The 23,779-nt window shown below is 46.2% G+C and overlaps 2 protein-coding genes across 9 annotated transcripts in view; both read right to left on the bottom strand.

Moving 5' to 3' along the window:
* Positions 1–515: 515 nt before the first annotated feature.
* On the bottom strand, positions 516–9,019 carry TOR3A (torsin family 3 member A). 2 transcript variants are annotated; one of them, XM_050963318.1, is made up of 6 exons: positions 8,775–9,019; positions 7,805–7,918; positions 6,179–6,444; positions 4,710–4,885; positions 2,424–2,548; positions 516–1,143 (listed from the first exon to the last, which is right to left on the bottom strand). In XM_050963318.1, the coding sequence occupies exons 1-6, from the start codon at positions 8,983–8,985 to the stop codon at positions 896–898; spliced, it is 1,140 nt and encodes a 379-aa protein (XP_050819275.1). In that variant the 5' UTR covers positions 8,986–9,019; the 3' UTR covers positions 516–895. The 2 variants fall into 2 exon arrangements, with proteins under 2 accessions (XP_050819275.1, XP_050819276.1); XM_050963319.1 differs by lacking the exon at positions 8,775–9,019 and adding an exon at positions 8,528–8,757.
* A 10,147-nt stretch (positions 9,020–19,166) lies between these two features.
* FAM20B (FAM20B glycosaminoglycan xylosylkinase) overlaps positions 19,167–23,779 on the bottom strand; it is a 33,419-nt gene continuing 28,806 nt past the window's right edge. For 5 of the 7 annotated variants that reach the window (XM_050963294.1, XM_050963293.1, XM_050963298.1 and 2 more), the window contains one exon: positions 19,167–23,444. In XM_050963294.1, the coding sequence (XP_050819251.1) occupies positions 23,213–23,444 (232 nt within the window). In that variant the 3' untranslated portion in view covers positions 19,167–23,212. The remainder of the gene's footprint in view (positions 23,445–23,779) is intronic. The other 2 variants (XM_050963300.1, XM_050963301.1) reach the window with 2 other exon arrangements.

The raw sequence follows: 23,779 nt of genomic DNA, 5'->3' as shown, positions 1-23,779 counted from the left end.
GTCTAAAGTGAACATCTCTTCACAGCACAGTAACAAAATAAGGTTTTTTAATCTTTATATTAAACAAATTGTCAAGAACTATTTGTCCTCTCACTTGGAGTCTTGTAGTGTCATTGCTCTTTGGTGACTTCTATACAAGGTCAGTGTTATACGCCTGGAACGCCCACAGTAGGTGGAGGCTGCAGATGGGAATATTAGTCCTAACCTCTATTCAAACTGTGCACCATCATCTGTGCAGGCTGCTGGGCATCCTCTCCTAGAGCTGTTGTCGTTAACCAGATGTCTTGGTAAGAAGGTTCCTGGGAGAGACATTCTCAGTCTATCCCCAAATGGGAGATTGCTCCATAGCTAAGTTTAGGTTTTTCTCCATCACTGTCTTACCAACAGCTAATGCACTGATTTTACTTTGCAGGTGCTGGAAATGACACATTGGGGGAGAGGCCCAGAGGAGAGGAAGCAAGGACATGACTTCTGTGACCTCTTCAGACTTTCCCACTGACGGTACTAAGCTACCTCAAGACCATTCACACCATAATAAGCCAAAGTCCCAGACCAACTCTGCTCATGTGAAGCAGACCACTGTTTGCCATCCAGAAATCTTGGTTTGGCAACAGCTACTCATTGCTTCTGCTCTGAGCTACTTGTTAAGAGATGGAACTTCAAGTAGGCAAGGCAGGTATAGCAGCCCAGCCTTCTACCAGCTGAATGCTGCACAGGTGCCACACAACTCTGACAATCACAGCAACCCTTGGAGGCCTCTTTCAAGTTCTGAGGGACTTCACAAGTTCTCATCACTGTGCAAGTAGGTGAATTTTCAATCGGCTCATGCAAGAGGAGCAGGTCTCATTATGCAGCAAGCAGCCATGCTGGTCACTGGTACAGTTCCCCCTCACATTCAGGGTAGGAAATAGTTGATGCGGTGAGACACAGATTTACAACCTTGTGCAGAGAAAAGCTGCTCCTCGGGAATGAAAACCATCATCCTGACCACCTCGTCCAACACCTCCTCAGTGTATGGAAGGCTGCGGGCCAGAAAAGCATCCCGCACGCACAGCTTCACATGGTGATTCTCCAGGGGCAGGAATGGCACAAGAAAGTCAATGAGGTTCTCTTGAAGGAGGTGGCTGTGGGCAAAGCCACCATCTGCAATGAAAACCAGAGCAACAAGGGCACTCAATGCACAGTTTGTAACAGAACCATTTGTGTCTTTCAGGCACCTAGATCTCCATCCCTCTCAGCTAGCACAAATGTTAAAAGAACAGTGCAGTTTGCCTGGAGAAGCTGGTTCAACCCTGAGAAAATATTGTCTGAGAGAGAGCCTTGGCTAATTGTGTGTCTGGTTCTTCTGCCCTGGAGTTAAAGGCGTATCTCTCTACAGAAAAGGTCCTTCTGCCCTGAATAATGGAGTTTCTGCCACTGCTCACCTAACCATGCAGAAGCATCTTGGGAAGGGGGAGGTTCATGGTTTCAATTACACACATAGAAATCATGAAACACTCCTTAAGTAGGAAGCCATAATCACTCTTTTGCATGAGAAACCATGTGGGTTCACAGCCTGTGTGCCATTCCTGGCCATGCTGCTGCATGATGATGTCAATGTTGCATGCCACTATGGAGACTCAAAGGGAAAAATCTGCCAGGAGCACGGGGAGGTCTGGTGCTGCCCCTGCACGTCCTGGGCCTCTCTTCACTCTGAACAGCCGGCTCTGGGTTCTGGAGGTGGCTCTGCTCAGCACCGTGTCCTGAGTAGGGTGGCAATAGTCACCAAGAGTAACGAAGTGCCCACGCGAGGCTACATCTGCCCCATATTTCATCCTGTTTTTAGGAAATCTATTTACAGATTGCACACACTTATCTCCAGACACAAGATATGTCTGAAACCATCGAGTGATACCACCAACAGTGGTCAATGCTGTTTTAGAGAAGTAGTCAGCACCCCCACTCTCAGACCAGCTAGCCAACAAGGTATTACTGATTAGTAGGAATTTGGGAGTGAAAGGGGAAGAGGATCCTGTGGTCATCTGGCTAGGATATGCCAGCATAGCATAGGCTAAGGCTGAGCTGCGGAGACATTGCTCATATGGTACTTCTACTCCACTCCCTTTGATAATAGGGGCTGTAGCTCAGATAGAAGAGGAAATAGTCTTATGGCTAAGGCACTAGACCCTCTTGCAAGACATCTAGGTTCAAACCCCAGCTTTGCCACCAAGCCTGTGTGACTGTGAAGCAAGTCACTGACGTACCTCCCCCGGAATGTAGTGAAGATAGATTTTGGGGGTGGGTGTTCAGTAATCTTTGAGGGCCATGAAAAAGCCAATCAATAAAATGAGTCCCCATGTCTCTCTGCTCCCTGCCAGTCCCACAAGGAAGGGGCAGCAGAATGCCAAACTCCAGTGCAGACTTGCAGCGATTAGCTCAGTTACCTGTGGACTCAAGCAGCTCCAGGCGTAGGTGCTGCTCCAAGTATTCCATGGTGATCTCCTCCCTGATCCGTCCAGCTCGCCAGAAGTCCAGGGTCACCTGGTTGATGATGTTCCCACCAGTGTTACTGAGAAGGAAATGGAAGTTAAATGCTTTATCTGGAATAATCCTAATGTTTATTCCTCACAAAATCATACATCAAAAACCACTAACAGCACGCAAGTCCAGGCCCTGAGGCCATTGGTAGCACAAGGATTCATGTAGCTCCAAGCCAAAGCTCTGCCTTTCCAATGGCCCTAGACACAGATTTGCTTTCTCTCCCCCTGCAAAGAGAGCTAAACACTTTTTCACCAAATCAACTGCTTCCAAGCCCCAGCCCTGATTCTTAGGGTTAGGCCCCACCCTCCCAGACTATTACACACTGTGAATCAAGAGTACAGAACATATTGACTCCAGCCCCTGCAGAGAAACCCCCCGTTGCAGACAAGTCAGCAAAGGATAGAGAAACTGGTATGAGTCCCACCAGAAACAATGGTCCCGACAGCCCTTTGCGTGGATGAGAAAGTGGAGCCAGAAGATCATGAAGGAGGCAGAGAACCCACATTGGGGTCCTTGCCTGACTGACTAGTGCTTTGTAAGGAGAAGGGCAGCTGGAACTCACACATTGGGGCCACTTTTAAAAAAGCTTGTTTCTCTAAGCACACGTGCAATGAAAGGGGGCAAGTGGGCACTGAAGTTTCTAAAGGGAGCCTCAGGCAAAATTATCCCAGTCAAACAGCATCAGCCCTGGTGAGGGAGTTGCACCAGCTAGAGTTTTGTCAGCCCTGTGCCCGCGTGGGGGAGGGTGTGCAGAAGAGTGGGGTCACTTGGCAGAGAGCCCAGGAGAAAAGCTGCTTGAGCCCCTCCCAAATGCTTAGCCAGTACAAAGGGGTTAGGAACAGGAGAGGCAAAGAAGAGTAGGACTGGTACACACACTGACACTCCCCCCTCCCTTCTCCAAGGGGTTCATGAGCCATCTCTGATGATGGAGGGGACAAACTCGTAGTCAAGATGAGAGTGGGAGAGGGATGAGACTAAAGACTCTCCCACCTACCCACCCCAGCCCATTGCCCACACGTTAGTTCTGAACAGCCTACTCCCTCTACCCCAGCTCCCCTTCAAATTTTAGTTAGCTCTGTCCTGGAAGCTGCAGCTCCCACATTTCCCCTGGAATCAACAGGAAAGAAACCCCTTCTGCTTCACAGAGACACAGCCACCCCCATAAGGGAGGACCCAGTGTGGCAAAAATTCCAATGACACCTCCGAGAGCAGTCTGGTTTCTAAATGGCAGACATGCAGAGCCAGTGTTTCTGCGTGCACAGCCCAGAGGAGAGCTTGCCTTCCCAGATGGCAGCTTCACAGAGCGGCTCTGCTGCCCCCCTTCCCACAGCACTTGGGATCACACGTTGTTCAAGGTTCCCCTCAGCGTGGCAGGGAGAATGGCCAATGGTACATGACCACAAGAGCAGGGTAGCCCCTCCGTCCTTGGGCTCAGTTCCAGTTTCCTCTCCACAAACAGACTGATCAAGGGTTCGGAGGCCTATTCATTGGAAGCGGGAGAGTCCCCCTGACCTCTGGGCCAGTTCTGAAAATGGCAGGCCAGGTCATATGCATTCTGAGCAGATAAATCCAGCTGGAATCAGGTGGAGAGAAGCACCCAGGCCTCTAAAGATCAGAATTAAGTAGAGGTCATGGGACCTGCCGTACCACAGCAGACTAATGGCCTAGTTTGGTATATCCAGCCTCCATCAGTGGCCAGCGGCAGATGCTCAAGTGAAAGGTAAACACTTCTCATCACTTCTCTGATTAACTGTGCAATGCTTGCCCAACTTTCTGGGCTACACCATCGGAGTGGGGCACCGGTTTGATTCCTAAGATGCAGCTCACTGGCGTGCTACTGATACAGTGCCGAATCCAGGAGTCAACTCCTGAGGGTTGCAGACATTCAGCCTCACAGTCAGCAGCACATGCCAACTCAGGAGCTGCACTGATGGGCTCTGAAGAGACAGTTACAATCAGCCATCATGAGGCAGTGGTGAGCAGCTGTAGTGAGTGGGCTTTGGGGCCACTGCACAGGGAGAATCCTGAGAGCTACTTTCCCATCAATTCCTGTGCCTTCCAAGGGCAGCTCTGTCCCACACCTCAATCTCCCAGATCACGGGACTTTAATATAGATTGTCACGAACCTTGAAGAAAGCAGATCCTTCCCCGTGAGCCATCCCTTTCTCCCTAGGGTCCCTTGTAGTCACCTGAGGAATAGGAAAATGGATCTCCTGTAATCCACCCCATCGATGCTGTCATAGTGATCCACATAGGGTTTGATGGCATCCAGCAGGCCAGAGTGAAGCTTCTCTGCCTCATCGAAGATGAACAATGACTGCTTGCAGAGCTGCACTGTTTCACTTATCTGCTTCTTCAGCTGAACCTGCATGGCAGTAGGAAAAGAGTGTGAACTGGCAAGTAGAGGGGCCTGTGTATAGATGACTGGTGTTCACCACCAGCACCACTGCATCCTTCATACAGACACAACTACCACGGAAGACTGAGCTCCCTCACAGCCAGCACCCCACCTGCTGCTCCATTCCCTATCGTGACTCCCACTGGCAAAGGCTGGGATCACAACAGCTGGGAGCTCCTCCACTGCAAGTGCTCCTGCACCATTCCCTGCAATGGCCCCAGCAGCTCAGAGCTCACCAACCACTAATCATTACACACCAGTTTTCATAATTGCCTTCTGGGAGGGGCCAGTACTGGAGTGGCATTGGGCTCTCCCACAGCCAGCGGCCCCTGCTGGGAAGGGTTGGAACTTTGTAGTTGATATTTTTGTCATGGAGTGTGGGGAAGTCAGGGTCCTGCACCCCCACTTCCTGCGATTCACTGTGACTCTCAGCCAGCCAGTAAAACGGAAGGTTTATTGGATGACAGGAACACAGTCAGAAACAAAGCTTGTAGGTACAACCAGGACCCCTCAGTCAAGTCCTTCTGGGGGGCAGGGAGCTTAGACCCCACTCAGCCCTGGGGCTCCCTGTTTCCCCAACCAGCTCTAAACTGAAAACCCCCTCCAGCCATCTCGTCCAGTTTCCCTGGGCAGAAGGTGTCCCTAAGCCCAACCCCCCTCCTGGGCTCTCAGGTATCTTCCCTCAAGGAAAGTCTCCCATCCCCAATGCAGACAGTCCCAGTAAAACTCCCCTGCAACATTCCCAGGTCAATACTCCCCATTCTCTGCTGTGTCACAACTTTGTACACTGGCATAGGGCTCCTCCAACAGCCTCTGCCCCTGCTCTATCCTCTACTAAAAGTGGGGTCTGAGATAGCTACCTATTCAGAAACGCCCCTTTGATTGGGATTGAAGAGGCTAGGACTAAGGCCTGGTCTATGCTGAGGGTGGGGGTGTTGATGTAAGATAGGCAACTTCAGCTACAGGAATACCGTAGCCGAAGTCGACGTATCTTATTTCGACTTACCTCCCGTCCTCACAGTGTGGGATCAATGGCCGCGGCTCCCCCGTTGACTCCGCTACCGCCGCTCGCTTTGGTGGAGTTCCGGAGTCGACCGGAGCGCATTCGGGGATTGATATATCATGTCGAGACAAGACGTGATACATCGATCCCCAATAAATGGATTGCTTCCTGCCCGATACGGTGGGTAGTCTGGACATACCCTGAGTTACCCTACTAACCGGCAGCTGTTGTGGCTGGTAACATCGGCGCTTGCTCACCTTGTACAAGTCCACATATTTGGGATGTGGGAAGTGAAAGAGCGAGATAAAGACTTTAACACACTCGCTTTTCAGCCCATCTCGGTACAAATGATCAGCGATCATCCGGGCCACAAAGTTTTTTCCAGTGCCAGACCAGCCATGGAATGACAGAGCTAGAGCCTTCTCCGAATGTGGCGTCTCCAGGAAGCCTTGCACTGCTTTCAGAATGACGTCCTTTGCCAAGTGCTGACCATGTAGCCTCCTGCTCAGGTCCAACTCTAACCCTGCAGAACGAATGGAAACACTGATCTTACACCCAACCTGCCTGCTATCAAGGTTTTTCTTTTATCATTGTAAAACCAAGGACGATTTTATAACTTTTTTGTATGTAGCTGTTACATGTAGAGCAACCTCTGTCTAAATAGGGGTACATTACTCCAAAAAACATTGATCCTAGATACTTTACTTGAAGAGAACACTATCTTGTTGTTTAAATAAACTTCTTGTTTAAATTTTTTTTAAAAAATCACTTTAGGGTAGGAACAAGTAGGGAGGACGTTTGGCAGCATTTTTGCTCTAAGTTAAGCCCATTAGAGCATTAGGCATCCTGCCTTGCATTGCTGGAGGGTATGCCTGTTCAAGGGGTCTCTGTGCAGTGGTATTACAGATGCAGAGCTAGAATGGAAAGCAGCATTTTGAGTGATCTGATCACAGAAGTGCAAATCAGGATTCTTGGGCTCTATTCACAACTTTGCCACGGACTCAGGCAAGTCACGTATCCTCTCTTTTCCCCTCTGGAAAGTGGGGATTGTATTTACCCACTTCACAGGGTATTAGTTCATTAACGTTTGCAAAAAGGCACTAAGATTCCCAGATAGAAACCCCTAGAGAAGTACAAAGTATCAATCACTGTTTGCGCTGATTACTGAAGTTCCAGACCCAGTCACAGCTTAGGACATTTTCACATGGACTACCTACAGGGCTCAGTATCTACCGTCTAGGTCAGGACTGGGAGAAAGGGATGGGGCTTAGCAGACCCTCTTTGAGCAAGCTCTTCCTCCCCCCTCCATGTGCTCTGGGTGTGCAGGAGACTACAGGCAGGAACAGGCAGGGTCTCTGCTCTGGAAAGTGCTCTGCACAGTGATGTTAAGATTTTGTCATGGGGTAAAGGAGGGTCTGTGCATCACAGAACAGAAAATGTTTTGAAGTTGAATTGTCTAAATTCATGGAACACTGAGGCAAATTCAGCACCTGGCTAAGAACTGTTACTTCTCTAACTTCTTTGTGACCAAAAATTTGATTTAAGTATTAAAAAAACCTCACATAGGTTTGCCCTTAGTTCTAGGAACTGGGAATTAGAGGTTTCACTCCAGCTGACAGGGAAACATACACACACATTCTGTCTCTGGTACTTCTCTGGCCTCCATTCCTACTGCATCTGAACACCTCATAATCTTTAAAGAATTTAAGGCCAGGCGACACTGACAGCCCCATATACAGATGGAGAACTGAGGCATAGAGACTAAGTGAGTTGCCCAAGGTTACACAGGGAGTCCTAGCAGAGCAGGGAACTGAATCTGGGTCTCCTAAATTCCAGACTAGCACCTTAAACTCTGGACCATCTTCTATCTCAAGGGCCTTTACCTGTGATGTTGTTAGCTATTCTGCAGTCTCCTGTCTCGCAGCACTTTCCAAAGCTGCAGTACCAGCTGGAAAGGATCTCCAGATAATCCTGACCCACCAGGGGCAAGCTCCAACCTAGGAAAGAGACAGCAGTGAGAAAGGAAATTGTATGGCAGGCTATCTGCCTCCTTAGGATAAACCTTGCCCTATCAGCCTTGAATTCCCCACAGACCCATGGTAAATCTCCTATCAATTTACCAGCAGCACCAACGTCCATAGCACAACTCGGCGGGGACAGGATGGGCCTGACATAGGTATCTAGGCAGTCACACAAATGGGACATTGCAGCTACTGGGTGAAGCCAAAGTAACTACACAATTACTGACCATAATTATATACACATCTGAGAAAGACAGTCAGTCAAAATGGCAAGATCCCCATCACACACCCCTGTGCTAGGGATGTAGGCTGGGAAATGGCTAACCCCACTGGAGATGGGACAGCACCTCTCCCCAAGGGATTTCTCTTGGCTTGGATCCAAGGTCTAGGAGCCCATACAAATGAATCCCATTTCGCAGCCTGGCTCAGCAGTGTCTGTTTACTGCAAAGGCTTAGGGGGACCTCTCTGGTTATGCTGATGTACAGAAGGCAGCAATGAAAACTCACATGTGACTGACAGCTACAGGAATTAAATAGGAAACACACACAAAAGCCGGTCACTCCATATTTTACACGCACAGCTACCTGGAGACACGGGCATATGCACAACAGATCACAACACCTCTTAACTGTGGGAACCTAAAAAGCTCCTGGCTCAGCTCCTCAGCTGCTGTAAGAGGCTGTGATGGGATGGTCCGGGCCCGGAGCTCCTCTGCAGCACTTTCTCTCCCCCAGCATCGGCCGAGACATCCCGCTAGCCCAAAGATCCCCCGGCGGCCTGAGGCAGGGCGAGGTGCCCGATCGAGGGGAGGGAGACAGGGCAGCTCCTCACCCTGCGGCTCCCGGCTGGCCTCTTCCTGCGGCTGCTCGCAGCCCTCCCGCCACAGCCGGCAGGCCACGTACTGCCTGGAGAGGTCGCTCCCGGCCCTGCCCGGCGGCACCCCCGGCTCCGGGTCCCGAGGCGCCCGGCTCCGCCCTGCAGCGCCGCACAGCAGCGGCCCGAGGCAGCAGAGCAGCAGCGGGAGCCCAGCCTCATGCGCCATGGCCGCAGGGAGGCGGCGAGCCGGACACCCCAGCGCCAGCTCACTCCGACGGATGGGGGTGGGGCCAGCTCGCCCACGCGGCCGAGGGACGCCCCCAGGCAGCGAACCACCGCGCCCATCGCCCGGGCAGGACCAGGCCAGCCAGCGCGGCTCGGCCGTTTGCACAGGGGCCATCGCCCAAAGCACCGCCGGGTCACCTGCTCTGCAGCCCCGTGCAAGGCGCACGCACAGCCCGCTGCTCTGGCCCCTGCTGCAACCCGCGGGGCAGCGCAGCCGGGGCTTCCGCCTCGCCCAGCGGGAGCGGAACGGCGGCTGGGGTAGCCCCAGAGGCGGCCCGGCAGCTGGGACAATGCGGCAGGTATCCCCCGTGGTGCTTCCCAGCTGCTCGGGCGAGCACTGGTCCTCGCGTGCGGGATGCAAGCTGCCCCCTTTCACCACGGCGGGATTCCCAGGGCAGCGCTGGGCTAAGACAGGCAAGTCCCACTGACCCTGCGCAGAAGATGCTCTACAGCAGGGGTCTCAAACACGCGGCCCGCGCCTGCACCCCACCCTCGCCCACCTGCAGGCCAGGAGTGGGCAAACTACAGCCGCGGAGCCCCGCGCCAGCCGGCATTACAGGGTCGGGGGAATAGCGGGATCTGTCCGTGTGTTGCCCTGGCTTCCAGGCACCGCCCCCCCCGCAGCTCCCATTGGCCAGGAACGGTGGCCAATGGGAGCTTCCCGGGAGGTACCTGGAGGCGCCGCAAGCAGCCTGCAGAGCCCTGCATCCCCCAGCCACATGATTCGAGCTACTTCTTGGAGCAGGGCCACGCCCGGCAGCGTGCCCTGGCTCCGCGTGTGCCGCTGCTGCCACCCCGGAGTCCGAAGTCTTCCTGCACCCGGCCCCGAGCCCAAAGTGGAACCAGGCTGCTGGCACTAAACATTGAAAAGGTTGTAGAGCAGTTTTTAAACTAGGAGATGGGGGAAAGCTGACTGCTGCAGAGGAGCATGTGGCTCAGACACAGACTTCTCTTAGTGGAGAGTCTGATGATAGAGAATCTCCAGGTTATAGTCAGGCGCAGAGGACAGAAGAGGATAATGTAAGGGCTATATCAGATAATAAACAGTCACATAAAAAAGAATCTGGCACATCAGAAAAGGGCAGACAAATAAACAAGGACAAGTTTTTAAAGTGCTTATACACATATGCTAGAAGTCTAAATAATAAGATGGGTGAACTAGCGTGCCTTGTGACAAAGGAGGATAGTGATATAATAGGCATCACAGAAACCTGGTTGAGTGAGGACAATCAATGGGACACAATCATTCCGGGGTACAAAATATATCAGAAGGACAGAACAGGTCGTGCAGGGGGAGAAGTGGCACTATATGTGAAAGAAAATGTAGATTCAAATGAAGTAAAAATCTTAAGTGAATCCACATGTTCCATAGAATCGCTATGGATAGAAATGTCATGCTCTAACAAAAAAATAACATTAGGGGTCTATTATCGACCACCTGACCAGGACAGTAATAGTGATGATGAAATGCTAAGGGAAATTAGAGAGCCTATCAAAATTAAGAATCCAATAGTAGTGGGGGATTTCAATTATCCCCATAGTGACTGGGAACATTTCACTTCAGGACGAAATACAGAGATGAAATTTCTCGATATTTTAAATGACTGCTTCATGGAGCAGCTGGTACGGGAACCCACAAGGGGAGAGGCAACTCTAGATTTAATCCTGAGTGGAGCGCAGGAGCTGGTCCAAGAGGTAATTATAGCAGGACCACTTGGAAATAGTGACCATAATACAATAGCATTCAACATCCCTGTGGGGGGAAGAACACCTCAACAGCCCAACACTGTGGCATTTAATTTCAAAAGGGGGAACTATACAAAAATGAGAGGGTTAGTTAAATAAAAGTTAAAAGGTACAGTGACTAAAGTGAAATCCCTGCAAGTTGCATGGGCCCTTTTTAAAGACACCATAATAGAGGCCCAACTTCAATGTATATCCCAAATTAAGAAACACAGTAAAAAAACTAAAAAAGAGCCACCGTGGCTTAACAACCATGTAAAAGAAGCAGTGAGAGAGAAAAAGACTTCCTTTAAAAAGTGGAAGTCAAATCCTAGTGAGGCAAATAGAAAGGAGCACAAACACTGCCAGCTTAAGTGCAAGATTGTAATAAGAAAAGCCAAAGAGGAGTTTGAAGAACAGCTAGCCAAAATCTCCAAAGGTAATAACAAAATGTTTTTTAAGTACATCAGAAGAGGGAAGCCTGCTAAACAACCAGTGGGGCTCTTTGACGATTGAAATACAAAAGGAGCGCTTAACGACGATAAAGTCATTGCAGAGAAACTAAATGGATTCTTTGCTTCAGTCTTCACGGCTGAGGATGTTAGGGAGATTCCCAAACCTGAACTGGCTTTTGTAGGTGACAAATCTGAGGAACTGTCACAGATTGAAGTGTCACTAGAGGAGGTTTTGGAATTAATTGATAAACTCAACATTAACAAGTCACCGGGACCAGATGGAATTCACCCAAGAGTTCTGAAAGAACTCAAATATGAAGTTGCGGAACTATTAACTAAGGTTTGTAACCTGTCCTTTAAATCGGCTTTGGTACCCACTGACTGGAAGTTAGCTAATGTAACGCCAATATTTTAAAAGGACTCTAGAGGTGATCCCAGCAATTACAGACTGGTAAGTCTAACATCGGTACCAGGCAAATTAGTCGAAACAATAGTTAAGAATAAAATTGTCAGACACATAGAAAAACAAACTGTTGAGCAATAGTCAACATGGTTTCTGTAAAGGGAAATCGTGTCTTACTAATCTATTAGAGTTCTTTGAAGGGGTCAACAAACATGTGGACAAGGGGGATCCAGTGGACATAGTGTACGTAGATTTCCAGAAAGCCTTTGACAAGGTCCCTCACCAAAGGCTCTTACGTAAATTAAGCTGTCATGGGATAAAAGGAAAGGTCCTTTCATGGATTGAGAACTGGCTAAAAGACAGGGAACAAAGGGTAGGAATTAATGGTAAGTTCTCAGAATGGAGAGGGGGAACTAGTGGTGTTCCCCAAGGGTCAGTCCTAGAACCAATCCTATTCATTTATTCATAAATGATCTGGAGAAAGGGGTAAACAGTGAGGTGACAAAGTTTGCAGATGATACTAAACTACTCAAGATAGTTAAGACCAAAGCAGATTGTGAAGAACTTCAAAAAGATCTCACAAAACTATGTGATTGGGCAACAAAATGGCAAATGAAATTTAATGTGGATAAATGTAAAGTAATGCACATTGGAAAAAATAACCCCAACTATACATACAATATGATGGGGGCTAATTTAGCTACAACGAGTCAGGAAAAAGATCTTGGCGTCATCGTGGATAGTTCTCTGAAGATGTCCACACAGTGTGCAGAGGCGGTCAAAAAAGCAAACAAGATGTTAGGAATCATTAAAAAGGGGATAGAGAATAAGATTGAGAATATATTATTGCCCTTATATAAATCCATGGTACACCCACATCTCGAATACCGTGTACAGATGTGGTCTCCTCACCTCAAAAAAAGATATTCTAGCACTAGAAAAGGTTCAGAAAAGGGCAACTAAAATGATAGGGGTTTGGAGAGGGTCCCATACGAGGAAAGATTAAAGAGGCTAGGCCTCTTCAGCTTGGAAAAGAGGAGACTAAGGGGGGATATGATAGAGGTATATAAAATCATGAGTGATGTTGAGAAAGTGGATAAGGAAAAGTTATGTACTTATTCCCATAATACAAGAACTAGGGGTCACCAAATGAAATTAATAGGCAGCAGGTTTAAAACAAATAAAAGGAAGTTGTTCTTCACACCGCGCACAGTCAACTTGTGGAACTCCTTATCTGAGGAGGCTGTGAAGGCTGGGACTATAACAATGTTTAAAAGGGAACTGGATAAATTCATGGTGGCTAAGTCCATAAATGGCTATTAGCCAGGAAGGGTAAAAAATGGTGTCCCTAGCCTCTGTTCATCAGAGGATGGAGATGGATGGCAGGAGAGAGATCACTTGACCATTGCCTGTTAGCTTCACTCCCTCTGGGGCACCTGGCATTGGCCACTGTCGGTAGCCAGATACTGGGCTAGATGGACCTTTGGTCTGACCCGGTACGGCCATTCTTATGGCCCCCTGCTGCACCTCAACCCCCTGCCAAGCCCCCATCCTGAACTGCAACCCCCTGCTGCACCCCACCCCCTGCTGCTTCCCACAGCCCTTCTGCACCCTAAGCCCCCTGCCTGCACCCCCCAACCCCCTGCTGCACCTCAAAGCCCTGCCCTGAGCCCCCACCACACTCCTCATGCACCCTCTGGGGGCAGGGAAGAGGTGGAGTTGGGGTGGGGTCTTCAGGGAAGGGGTGGGAAGAGGCGGTGCCTCATGGAAGGGGTGGAGTGGGGGCAGGGGCAGTGAGGGGTGTGCATCAGTGATCCAGCCCTCAGGCCAATGCACTAGCCCTCATGGTCATTTGAGTTTGAGACCCCTGCTCTACAGGCTGGGCACTTACTCTGGGCATCCTAGTGATTTACAATAAGATCCTGAGGCTTTAACAGCTGCTTTGCAGAATTATAGGGCCAGATCCTGGCATCAGCCAGGATTCCTGGGAACATGAATTTTGGGAGGAGGGGGCCTCTGTTCCATTCATCCTTTCCTAGCTGCATCTGTCCCAGCACATTCTAGAGCACTGGTATACAGTACAATATACAGACAGCCCACACAACACACCCAATCTTAGCTGGTCCAAGAAGGAGCCCCCATCACATAAACCCTCTCCCTTAAGGCTAGCCTGGCCTGTGCTTTTACAGAAAGGAGATTCTAGGATTGCAAATAAAGCAAGACTTTAATATTGGAGAAAAGCGGGGTGCAGTTAGAAATGCAGCCTAGAGACTGAGTCCGTAAATAGTGACCAATAATTTATAAATCCAGGTGCTGTCTGACACAGCCTAGAGAGTAGTGAGAGACTAGCACCTATATTTAGTGAGGATGGGGAGAGGACAAGTTCAAGTTCACTTGTTATATTCCAGTCCTTCCCATCATCCACTCACAACCCTCCATAGCTTAGAGCCTGAGATTCAATCCCAAAACATGGAATGAATATTAAGCACATCCAACTGCTCATGAAGTGCAACAGTTTTTAAATAAGCTTGGCAATTCATTCATTTCAGAGGTTATACACCAGATCAATTCCAAAGTGAGAAAGCCATCCAGTGGAATACAAGGCCCTCTAGAGGTTGATAGAAATATTACAAACTGTGGTCACAATCTACAGGGATTATCCTGTGGGTTGGAAAGAAAAACTTCCCATTTTGCAGATCAGCCTAGAGAAGCATAATTGTCCCTTTGGGCTTTAAAAAAAAAATCTATGAAACCTTAACACTTCTAACCCTCTGCCTAAAATAATGAGCACTGATTTAAAACTAACCTGCCTATGACTTAGGGATTTTCTACACACACAGTTGAACTAGTTTAAAATAGGTTTAAAAACTTGGTGGTTTGGTTACACTAGTTCAAAAACCCTGTGTGGACACATTTTAAACTTGGCTTATATCAACTTAATTGAAGTCAGTTCCTTACCAAATTGAGTTAAACCAATATAAGCCATTTTTAAACTAAATTGAAGTGTCTGCCTCAACTACATCGATTTTTAAAACACCCTTAATTAAACTGGTGCAACTGTGTGTCTAGACAAGAACTTAGACTGAGAAACATCTGCATGAGAAGGAAGAAACTCACCAAAAACAACAAACATTCCCAGGACATAGAGTTTTCAGAGTCTAAAGGAAAAGAAAGTTTGCAAATCCAAATACTGGGGGAAAAAAGAAAACGGTTAACTGACCATCAATACACTGGTTCCATGGTACTCAGGCAGATCTGATAGGTCACCAGCTCAGGCATCACAGCAGAATCCAGGCTGCTGCAGAAGGGTTGCATTTCACAGGAGCTAAAAGGAAAACAAGAATGACTGCTTTCCAGCAACCTGCTGACTGTACACCTATTAACCAGGTTAAGAGATGGGCCAATATGCTAAGTATTATGAGACAATACACTCTGGTTTATCCGGCCTGGGGGACATCCAAAACTGTCAGCTAACCAGGTGTTCCGGATAAACAGACGGGCTTTTCTGAGCTAGTTTCACTGCATGTAGCCCAATGTTAATCACCTGCTAATAGCTTCTCAATTAGCCTCCATGTGCCAGTAATGCTTAATACTTGAATAAAGAGTAAAACACCCTTTGTTTATTAAAACACCAAAAATTATTAAAGCTATATTTACAGTGGTTTAAAATACAATTTTAGTGTCAATTCTATTTGCAGGGCTTAAAGCAGGTTTGTCTTTATAATTTTATATATATACACACCCACACAATGTTGTTAAAATAGCACTAAAATACAATGAACATAGGGGGACTTGGCAGATGCCTAGATGTGATCTTACTTCATTAATCAACAAGAGGTGGGGAGGAAGAGTGGTCATTCTCAAGGGCAGATTCTATGAACTGGTGGGAAAAGAATACAAACAACTCCTTGAAAAGAACACAGAGGGAATTATTGCTTTTTCTGCATTTCTTGGACCGAACTTCAATAATCCACTGTAATCTTTGCTAGTTCTTTTGGGGGGAGGAGTGGCAGGAGGAGCTTAAAGGATAGATGGCTGCAGAGGTCTAAACCAGTGGTTCTCAATCAGGGATACACGTACCCCTAGGGGTACACAGAAATCTTCCAGAGGGTACATGAACTCATCTAAGTATTTGCCTAGTTGTGCAAGAGGCTACATAAAAAGCACTAGCAGTAAATACAAATTAAAATTTCATATGACTTGTTTATATTGCTCTATATACTACGCTGAACTGTAAGTACAATATTTATATTCCAAATTGTTTTATAATTATACGGTAAAAATGAGAGAATAAGCGATTGTTCAGTAATACTGGGCTGTGACACTTCTGTATTTTTATGTCTGATTTTGTAAGCAAGTAGTTTAAGAGGTGAAATGTGGGGTACCCAAGACAAATGAGACTCCTGAAACAGGTATAGTAGTCTGGATAGTTTGAGAGCCACTGGCCTAAACAATTCACAGCGGGAAGAGAGGCTGATCACCAATTTGGAGATTTTCATCTGTAGATGTTTATTCACATGTAGTCCTGATCAATAACTGAGGCCTGGTCTACACTTAAGAAGTTAGATCAACATAGCTATGAAAAATTCAGACCCTTGAGCACTGTAGTTAAGCCAACCTAACCCCTAGTGTAGGTGTGGCTAGTCTGATGTAAGAATTCTTCCATCAACCTGGCTCCCACCATTTGGGGAAGTGGATAACCTACATTGATGGAAAACCCCTTTCTGTTGCTGTAGGAAGGGTCTACACTATGTTTCGACAGCAGCATAGCTGCAGCACTGTAGTGCTGTTGCCTAAACATGGCCTGAGAATAAGCAGCTGATTGATAATTGAGCTCTCAGTTCAAGTCTACTAGACAGATGTTTCCCACCAGGGAAAAAAACAAAACCACAGCACCACTAAAGTTTGGCTAAAAGAACACAAGAACAATCATACTGAGTCAGACCAAAGGTCCATCCAGCTCAGTATCCTGTCTACTGACAGTAACCAATGCCAGCTGCCCCAGAGGGAGCGAACATAACATGTAATGATCAGTGATCTCTCTCCTGCCATCCATCACCACTCTCTGACAAAGGCTAGGGACACCATTCCTTACCCATCCTGGCTAATAGCCATTAATGGACTTACCTCCATGAATTAATCCAGTTCTTTTAAACCCTGTTATAGTCCTAGCCTTCACAACCTCCTCAGACAAGGAGTTTCACAAGTTGACTGTGCGCTGTGGGATGAACAACTTGGAGGGATAGCTCAGGGGTTTGAGCATTGGCCTGCTAGACCCAGGGTTGTGAGCTCAATCCTTGAAGAGGCCACTTAGGGATCTGGGGCAAAAATCAGTACTTGGTCCTGCTAGTGAAGGCAGGGGGCTGGACTCGATAACCCTTTGGGGTTCCTTCCAGCTCTATGAGATAGTTATATCTCTATATTTTTTATTTGTTTTAAACCTGCTATCCATTAATTTCATTTGGTGGCCACTAGTTCTTATAGTATGGGAACAAGTAAATGATTTTTCCTTATTCACTTTCTCCACATCACTCATGATTTTATATACCTTTATCATATCTCTCCCTTTGTCTCTTTTCCAAGCTGAAAATTCCTAGCCTCTTTAATCTCTCCTCATATGGGACCCATTCCAAACCCCTAATCATTTTAGTTGTCCTTCTCTGAACCTTTTCTAATGCCAGTATATCTTTTTTGAGATGAGACCACCACATCTGTATGCAGTATTCAAGATGCAGGTGTACCATGGATTTATATAAAGGCAATAAGGTATTCTCCATCCCCTTTTTAATGATTCCTAACATCCTGTTTGCTTTTTTGACTGCTGCTGCACGCTGCATGGACATCTTCAGAGAACTAACCATGATGACTCTAAGATCTTTTTCCTGATTCGTTGTAGATAAATTAGCCCCTATCATATTGTATGTATAGTTGGGGTTATTTTTTCCAATGTTCCATTACTTTACATTTATCCACATTAAATTTCATTTGCCATTTTATTGCCCAATCACTTAGATTGTGTGAGATCTTTTTGAAGTTCTTCACAGTCTGCTTTGGTCTTAACTATCTTGAGTAGTTTAGTATCATCTGCAAACTTTGTCACCTCACTTTTTACCCCTTTCTCCAGATCATGTCTGGCTTTGGTACAATTGTATTTCCTTTAATTTATCAGAGACAAGATGGTGGTCTTCAGGCCTGTAAGCTGAAAAGCTTGTCTCTCACCAACAAAAGTTGGTCCAATAAAATATATTACCTCACCCACCTTGTCTCTCACAACAAAAGTTGGTCCAATAAAATATATTACCTCACCCACCTTGTCTCACTAATATCCTGGGACCAATACAGCTACAACACCACTGCATAAATTTATCAACAGCCAGATGGATACAGCTACACAGCAGTAATACAGCAAAGATACTGAAGAAGCAGTTTTCAAAACAGGCTAAAAACTTTTTAAGTTAAGCTTTGCCAAATATTGAAAAAAGGAAAAATTTGAGAAAAGTTTTTACAGAAGAAGTTTAAAGAAAAGGTTAAACTTCAATGTAAGATTTTAATTTGAAAAATTCCTAACAGCTGTTGTAGTTTATATGGGTTGCCAAACTGGTGAAAAGCAGCAAGGGTCCTTTCTTTTCCAAGGGGCTAAATGGGCATATAAAACAGTGGAGATGGATATAAAGAGATACTGTTGTTACACAATGCAAAGGAGCAGAAAGAAGTGGATGTAAAGTTCAAAGTTGTGAAAATGGGCATCAGAGTGTGAGTTTGTGTTGGTGCATTTTATCGAAAGCAGACATCCTTGTTTGCATGCTGACATGGATGTGGCACCACAAGCCAAGTCAAAGGTCCCAAATGCAACCTAGGGTCAACAACCACATTGCATTTGAGAAGGTTCTGATAGGTGCCTGACTCCAGGAATCATACTGTTGTGGTCCCTGTAGACCTCACAGATAGAACACACTTCCTATGCATTTCCCTCCAGATCTTCATGTAACTCTCATTTAGAATTGTGCATGTCACACCTGTACCTTTGAAAAACTTGATACTGTGGGGTAATCCAGGAAGCTAACTCATGATCTGGCCAAACTAAGTCCGAGCCTTAGGGAGACAAGGGACTTTCCTGACTCTCTCTTTACTCCCTCTCTCTCAGAAGGGCTTCCAGCCACAATAGGAGTTGGAAGCCAGTCATAAATAGCTGCAATTTAATGCACGTGTCGCTGACAGCTGTGTGTACTGGTCTAATGATGCAATACAGAACAATTGCTCCTTTGCTGATGCAGACCCTTGGGGTGAATTTTCTAATGCCAAAACAATTGCATTGAGGAGACCACTTGAACACGTGTGCATTCCTTTGATGAGTCCATTGCAGATGCATTTCCTTGGCCACGCCTCTCCTAACCTGAACTGCTACTTTGCAAACACATTCCATGCGGCCCCTTTCTTAAAAATGCACTACCAGAGCCCATTTTTTAAGAAACTACCACCAAATATAGTAGCACAACACAAAGTTTAAGCCACTGTATGCTGGGAAACCAGAGCAAGAGAGACTTAAACAATCCATCAATGTTTTATTAAAATTTTTATTCACAGAGTTTCTTTATGCAGAGTCTGACCCTGGGGAACACAAATAGAAAGTCAGGATTGCATTTGTTTTCTCTTCTTACTAACAACCTTCATTTGTGCAGCTGCTCCCCGGGGCAATCCTCTGGCAGCTACAAGGCAGGTGTTTTTGTTCCAGCTCCAGCTGCCACAACAAATAAGTTACCATCTTAATACATTATTTTTTAATTGAAGTTTGTTTGGCAAGACACACTCCAGTTCATTACATGCTGACAGAAGAGCAAATTAGAGTGTTTCCTCCACCTTGTTTGCCGACTCAGGCAGGAGATAAATAAAAGTAGGCTAATAAAGCTCAACTTGATTAGTTCTTGATTTCTGCACCCTGACTTTAAATACCCCCAGAACACCTGAGGCCAATCATGTACCGCATGTGCATCTGTAGACTGTGACAACTGGAATAAGAGGGCATCATGAAAATTTCAATGACAAAGCCTAGCATCTCTTACAAATGAGGGATGCCCATTTTTTAAGGTATAAGACAGACCCCACTGGCATAGGAATGCCATTTTTATTTCTACTTTGGGGTAGCCTAGCTTTAGGTAAGAAAGGACACAGTGTTTCTCTCTGTTAGCTTCATATCCAGCCCTGAGCAGGCTCTTCCAGTGACCTTCACAGGTAACATATTATAACATCCCTTTATTTCCTGCTTCCACCCTTCTCCAAAGTTGCCTATTCACCCCTTTTCCATTTATTGTTAACCAAGATGCAGTGCTTTAATTCTCTGACAGTCACAGTGCAGGAAAGCAGGCTAGTAAATCTCAACTCACTGCAACTCACTTTTCACTCTGGAAGCCAGAGGGAAAGCAAACTGAAAGCTCTTTACACTAATTTCATTTTGTGGCAAGATCGTAGTTTTAAACAAAAACCCATCACCAAATGCAAATGAGCAACTGTTAATTAAATTCCCAATCCCACCCAATATATTTGATTCTTCCCGCACCATGAAACGTCATGGCTTATGCTTCAAAACAGATGGGAATAACAGATTTGTGAGATCATGCAAGCCACACCATTCATTATTCTTCTCTCCTTGAATAAGTTATCTTCAGTTTCACAGTAAATATTTAATGCCAATGCACACCAAAGCTTAATTCCGTTACCCTCACTCATTCCAAGTACACCTCGTGACCGATATAACACAAATTCGGATATAACGCAGTAAAGCAGCGGCTCTGGAGGGGCCGGGCTGCACGCTCTGGCAGATCAAAGCAAGTTCAATATAACACAGTTTCACCTATAACGTGGTAGATTTTTTGGCTCCCAAGGATGGCATTGTATCGGGGTAGAGTTGTACCACCTTACTCCATAAGTAGCCCTACTGAAATCAGTAAGACTATTCACAGAATAAGGCACTATCTGGGATCAGTGAGGGTGGCAGAAGAGGGCTCTCAAAGATGGAGAAAAGAGCCAACACTCCCCACACACACTCACAATAAGCTCGTTCATGCTGAAGCAGTTCTGCTCTGATGGAAGCCAGGAGGAACAATTCACACATAGTAGGAAAGAACTCACTGACCAAATGAAATTTGCCTTTGAAGAACGAATTCTGTGCTCATGAAACTGAAATGATAGGCACTAGTTTAAAGTCAGGTATACTGCCAATAAGTATTATACAAAATTCTCTCTCAGCTGTCAATGCACTTCAGTCCTTTCCTGTAGCACCCACTACTATTCCAGTCCTAAGGCTACATGTGTAGCTGGTTTGACACATGGATGATGCCCAGAGGGGAACTAGAACAAGACCAGACTTTCACTTATGCTCTAATCATGATGTGAGCCCAGGTCCCCTGAGGAGATAAGTATCATCAGGTATTAGCCTATTAACAACAGCATCTCCAGTTCCTTGGGACAGGTTGTGTAAACACCCTAACCTTGAATAAAACCAATTTCTGTAGCCCACGAAAGCTTATGCTCAAATAAATGTGTTAGCCTCTAAGGTGCCACAAGTACTGGTCTTTTTGCATTTTCAATGTAATCTCTTCCACTTATACCTGCTAGACTGGCTATGGCAGCAGGTGCATCAGCTAGAACATTGAAGTTACTTTTTATTTCTATTCTACCTTGTTGAATTTCATGAAGATAAACACCTGCAACAGAAAGGACAATCTCCAACTGCCAGCCACACTATGGCAGAGCCAAAGAGATTCTTAAATTGGCAATTAGAACAGATTTAAAGAAAGAAATCGCAGGAGGCCAGGGAAAGTATAGAAATGGAGATCAACTTGCTGCACTTTGTCTTGTATCATCTAAAGTAGTGCATACAAAAACATCCCCCCAACCCTGCTATTTCTAGGACGAAGCTTAAGTAAGATTATTGATCCTTTTCTGTACTATATAAGCTACACACATCAAAGTGATGCAAGGCCAGTAGATGTGGGAGTGTACTGAAAAAAATCCTCTTTTGCTTCTGGAGCCATGGATTTAAATAATCAATTTATCATAAAGGATGATTTTTGTGGCCTCAAGCTAGCCTATAACAGTTTGAAATCTCTGCTAGAGGATGACACAGGACCAACAGAAGAGGACAGCTACAAATCAAAATTGAGGTGCATTGACAAATGCACAGGAACATGTACACAGAACTCCTCCATCATACCCTCCTATAGACAGCATGTATTTTTCATGAGCATCAAGTTTGCCATACAAAAAATGCCCTGCAAACAAACACAAGGTAGAATTCCAAGACAACCACCAGAGAATCAGTATATCACAGCATGAATTATAGATGAGCAGCTGGGAAAAGGAAGGAGGCCAACTGAAGTTGCTCAGTTTAGCTCTGCCACGAAAGTCAATGTCTGGTCTTTTACAAAACCAACAGCACTGAGAACTGTGATTGCCATTGGGAGTGGTGAGGAGTAAGCCCTTCGACACCATAGGCACAGCAGCCAATACTTTCTGAAATCCTCAGGCTCTTTGTTCACAGTATTGGCTATCTGTTTAGTTCAACAAGAAGCCTGTTCCTAGTTTGTATTACATACTCTGCTCACCCCATTATAGGGCCTAGGGTAAGAAGAATGATCTGGCTAAGCGGAATCTGCTCTGAGAACAGATTTCATCCTGCTTCTCAGCTATAACACAAAGATAATTTGGTTAATATGGACATAGAATCATGGGGATATCTGCTCTGCTATATTCCCTATGTACAGAAAGTAGTGCTGGTCCATGTAGTAATTTCTTGGGGAACAGATATTAATCCTCAGCCATTGGATGAATCTTAGTGCTGTAAAAAAAGCTTGCCATCTCCTCACCTTCCAATTGCATGGATGAATTTTCACTAGCACTTCAGTGCTAACATTGAAGCATCATCACATATGAAGCAGATCCCTCTTCCCAGCAGCTTATTAACGAGAAGACAGCTGAGCAGCAGACACACCATCTCCCACCCCATTGGTGTTCGCAAGACCTTTCTATGCCAGTAGGCAGCACTAAGGGGCACTAATAATTATTTTATTTACCACTTCCTCTTTTTTCTTTCTTTTTTTTTTTTTTTTAAAGAGGCAGTGAAATGCCTAACCAGCTCACAGCTGATTATATACAACCCTGAACTGGACTAAAACCTCATAAGAGCATATTAAGAGTGGGTGGCTGTGGAAAGAGAATGGGGAGAGGACTGTAATATTCCATCTCCACTGTCCCCTCTAGAACCAGCCCACGTATTACTGTTTGAATTCCACTCTTTCTTCCATTAACACCAGCAGTTGTTTTCCCAGTGCAATGTCCACTGCCAACAATGGACACACCACGACGGCGAAGCTGCCTCTGTGGCTACAGGGCTGTCCAAGAGCTCCCAAACTCTCCACCTTCTCTAGCTGCTATCAGCCAAAGATAAAGACCACCACCACTTTTCTCCCTGGCTCAGAAGCTTTTCCATTCATTTCCAGTCCATCCTGGGCATGGCCATTCAGAACCGATTGTGCTGTTTTTCTATCATTTGTTTTTTTTAAAAAAGGAGTTTCATCTGTTTTCCATGAAAGTTACAAATGGGAGAGTGTCATCCTGTCTTCCACCAGCACAATGTCTGGACCAAACTGGTCTGTGCACTGTTTCACTGTAGCCAGGATGCTCAGGAGCCGCTGGTCCATGGCATCCAAGTGAGGGTCGGAGAGCACTGGTGAGATGGGGTCATGAGACATGGCAGTCTTTAAGGCAGACTTCAGCACTCCATTCTTCAGGTAGTTCAGTCTGTTCCAGGTGGAAACCCGGATGCTGGAAAAGAAAGATGAGCACACATCACACTAGGGCACACAGGACTTCCAGTCTAAGGTCCCATCAGCACTACCATATAGCTGCTCCGTTGAGGAGTCCAGTTACCACATGGTTATGCCTGCATAGATGGGAGCAAATTATAACTGGTATCGCTCCGCCCTCCCAAATAGGACTGTAACTGTAACATAATCAAGACCTAAAATGTTGGTAGCAGATGAAGGTGAAGGGAAAGTGATCTAATAGGTTGCATTTCTTCTAAGAATTGCTCCACGGAACTCTTGACAGGAAGAGAGCAGCTAGATCAGTCTGAAGGCCTCTCAGACAGAGCTGGGGAA

The sequence above is a fragment of the Gopherus flavomarginatus genome, chromosome 7, assembly GCF_025201925.1.
Source record: "Gopherus flavomarginatus isolate rGopFla2 chromosome 7, rGopFla2.mat.asm, whole genome shotgun sequence".
NCBI classification, from domain to species: domain Eukaryota; kingdom Metazoa; phylum Chordata; order Testudines; family Testudinidae; genus Gopherus; species Gopherus flavomarginatus.
Note: the sequence above shows the minus strand (reverse complement) of the source record. Positions and strands in the feature narration are given on the sequence as shown.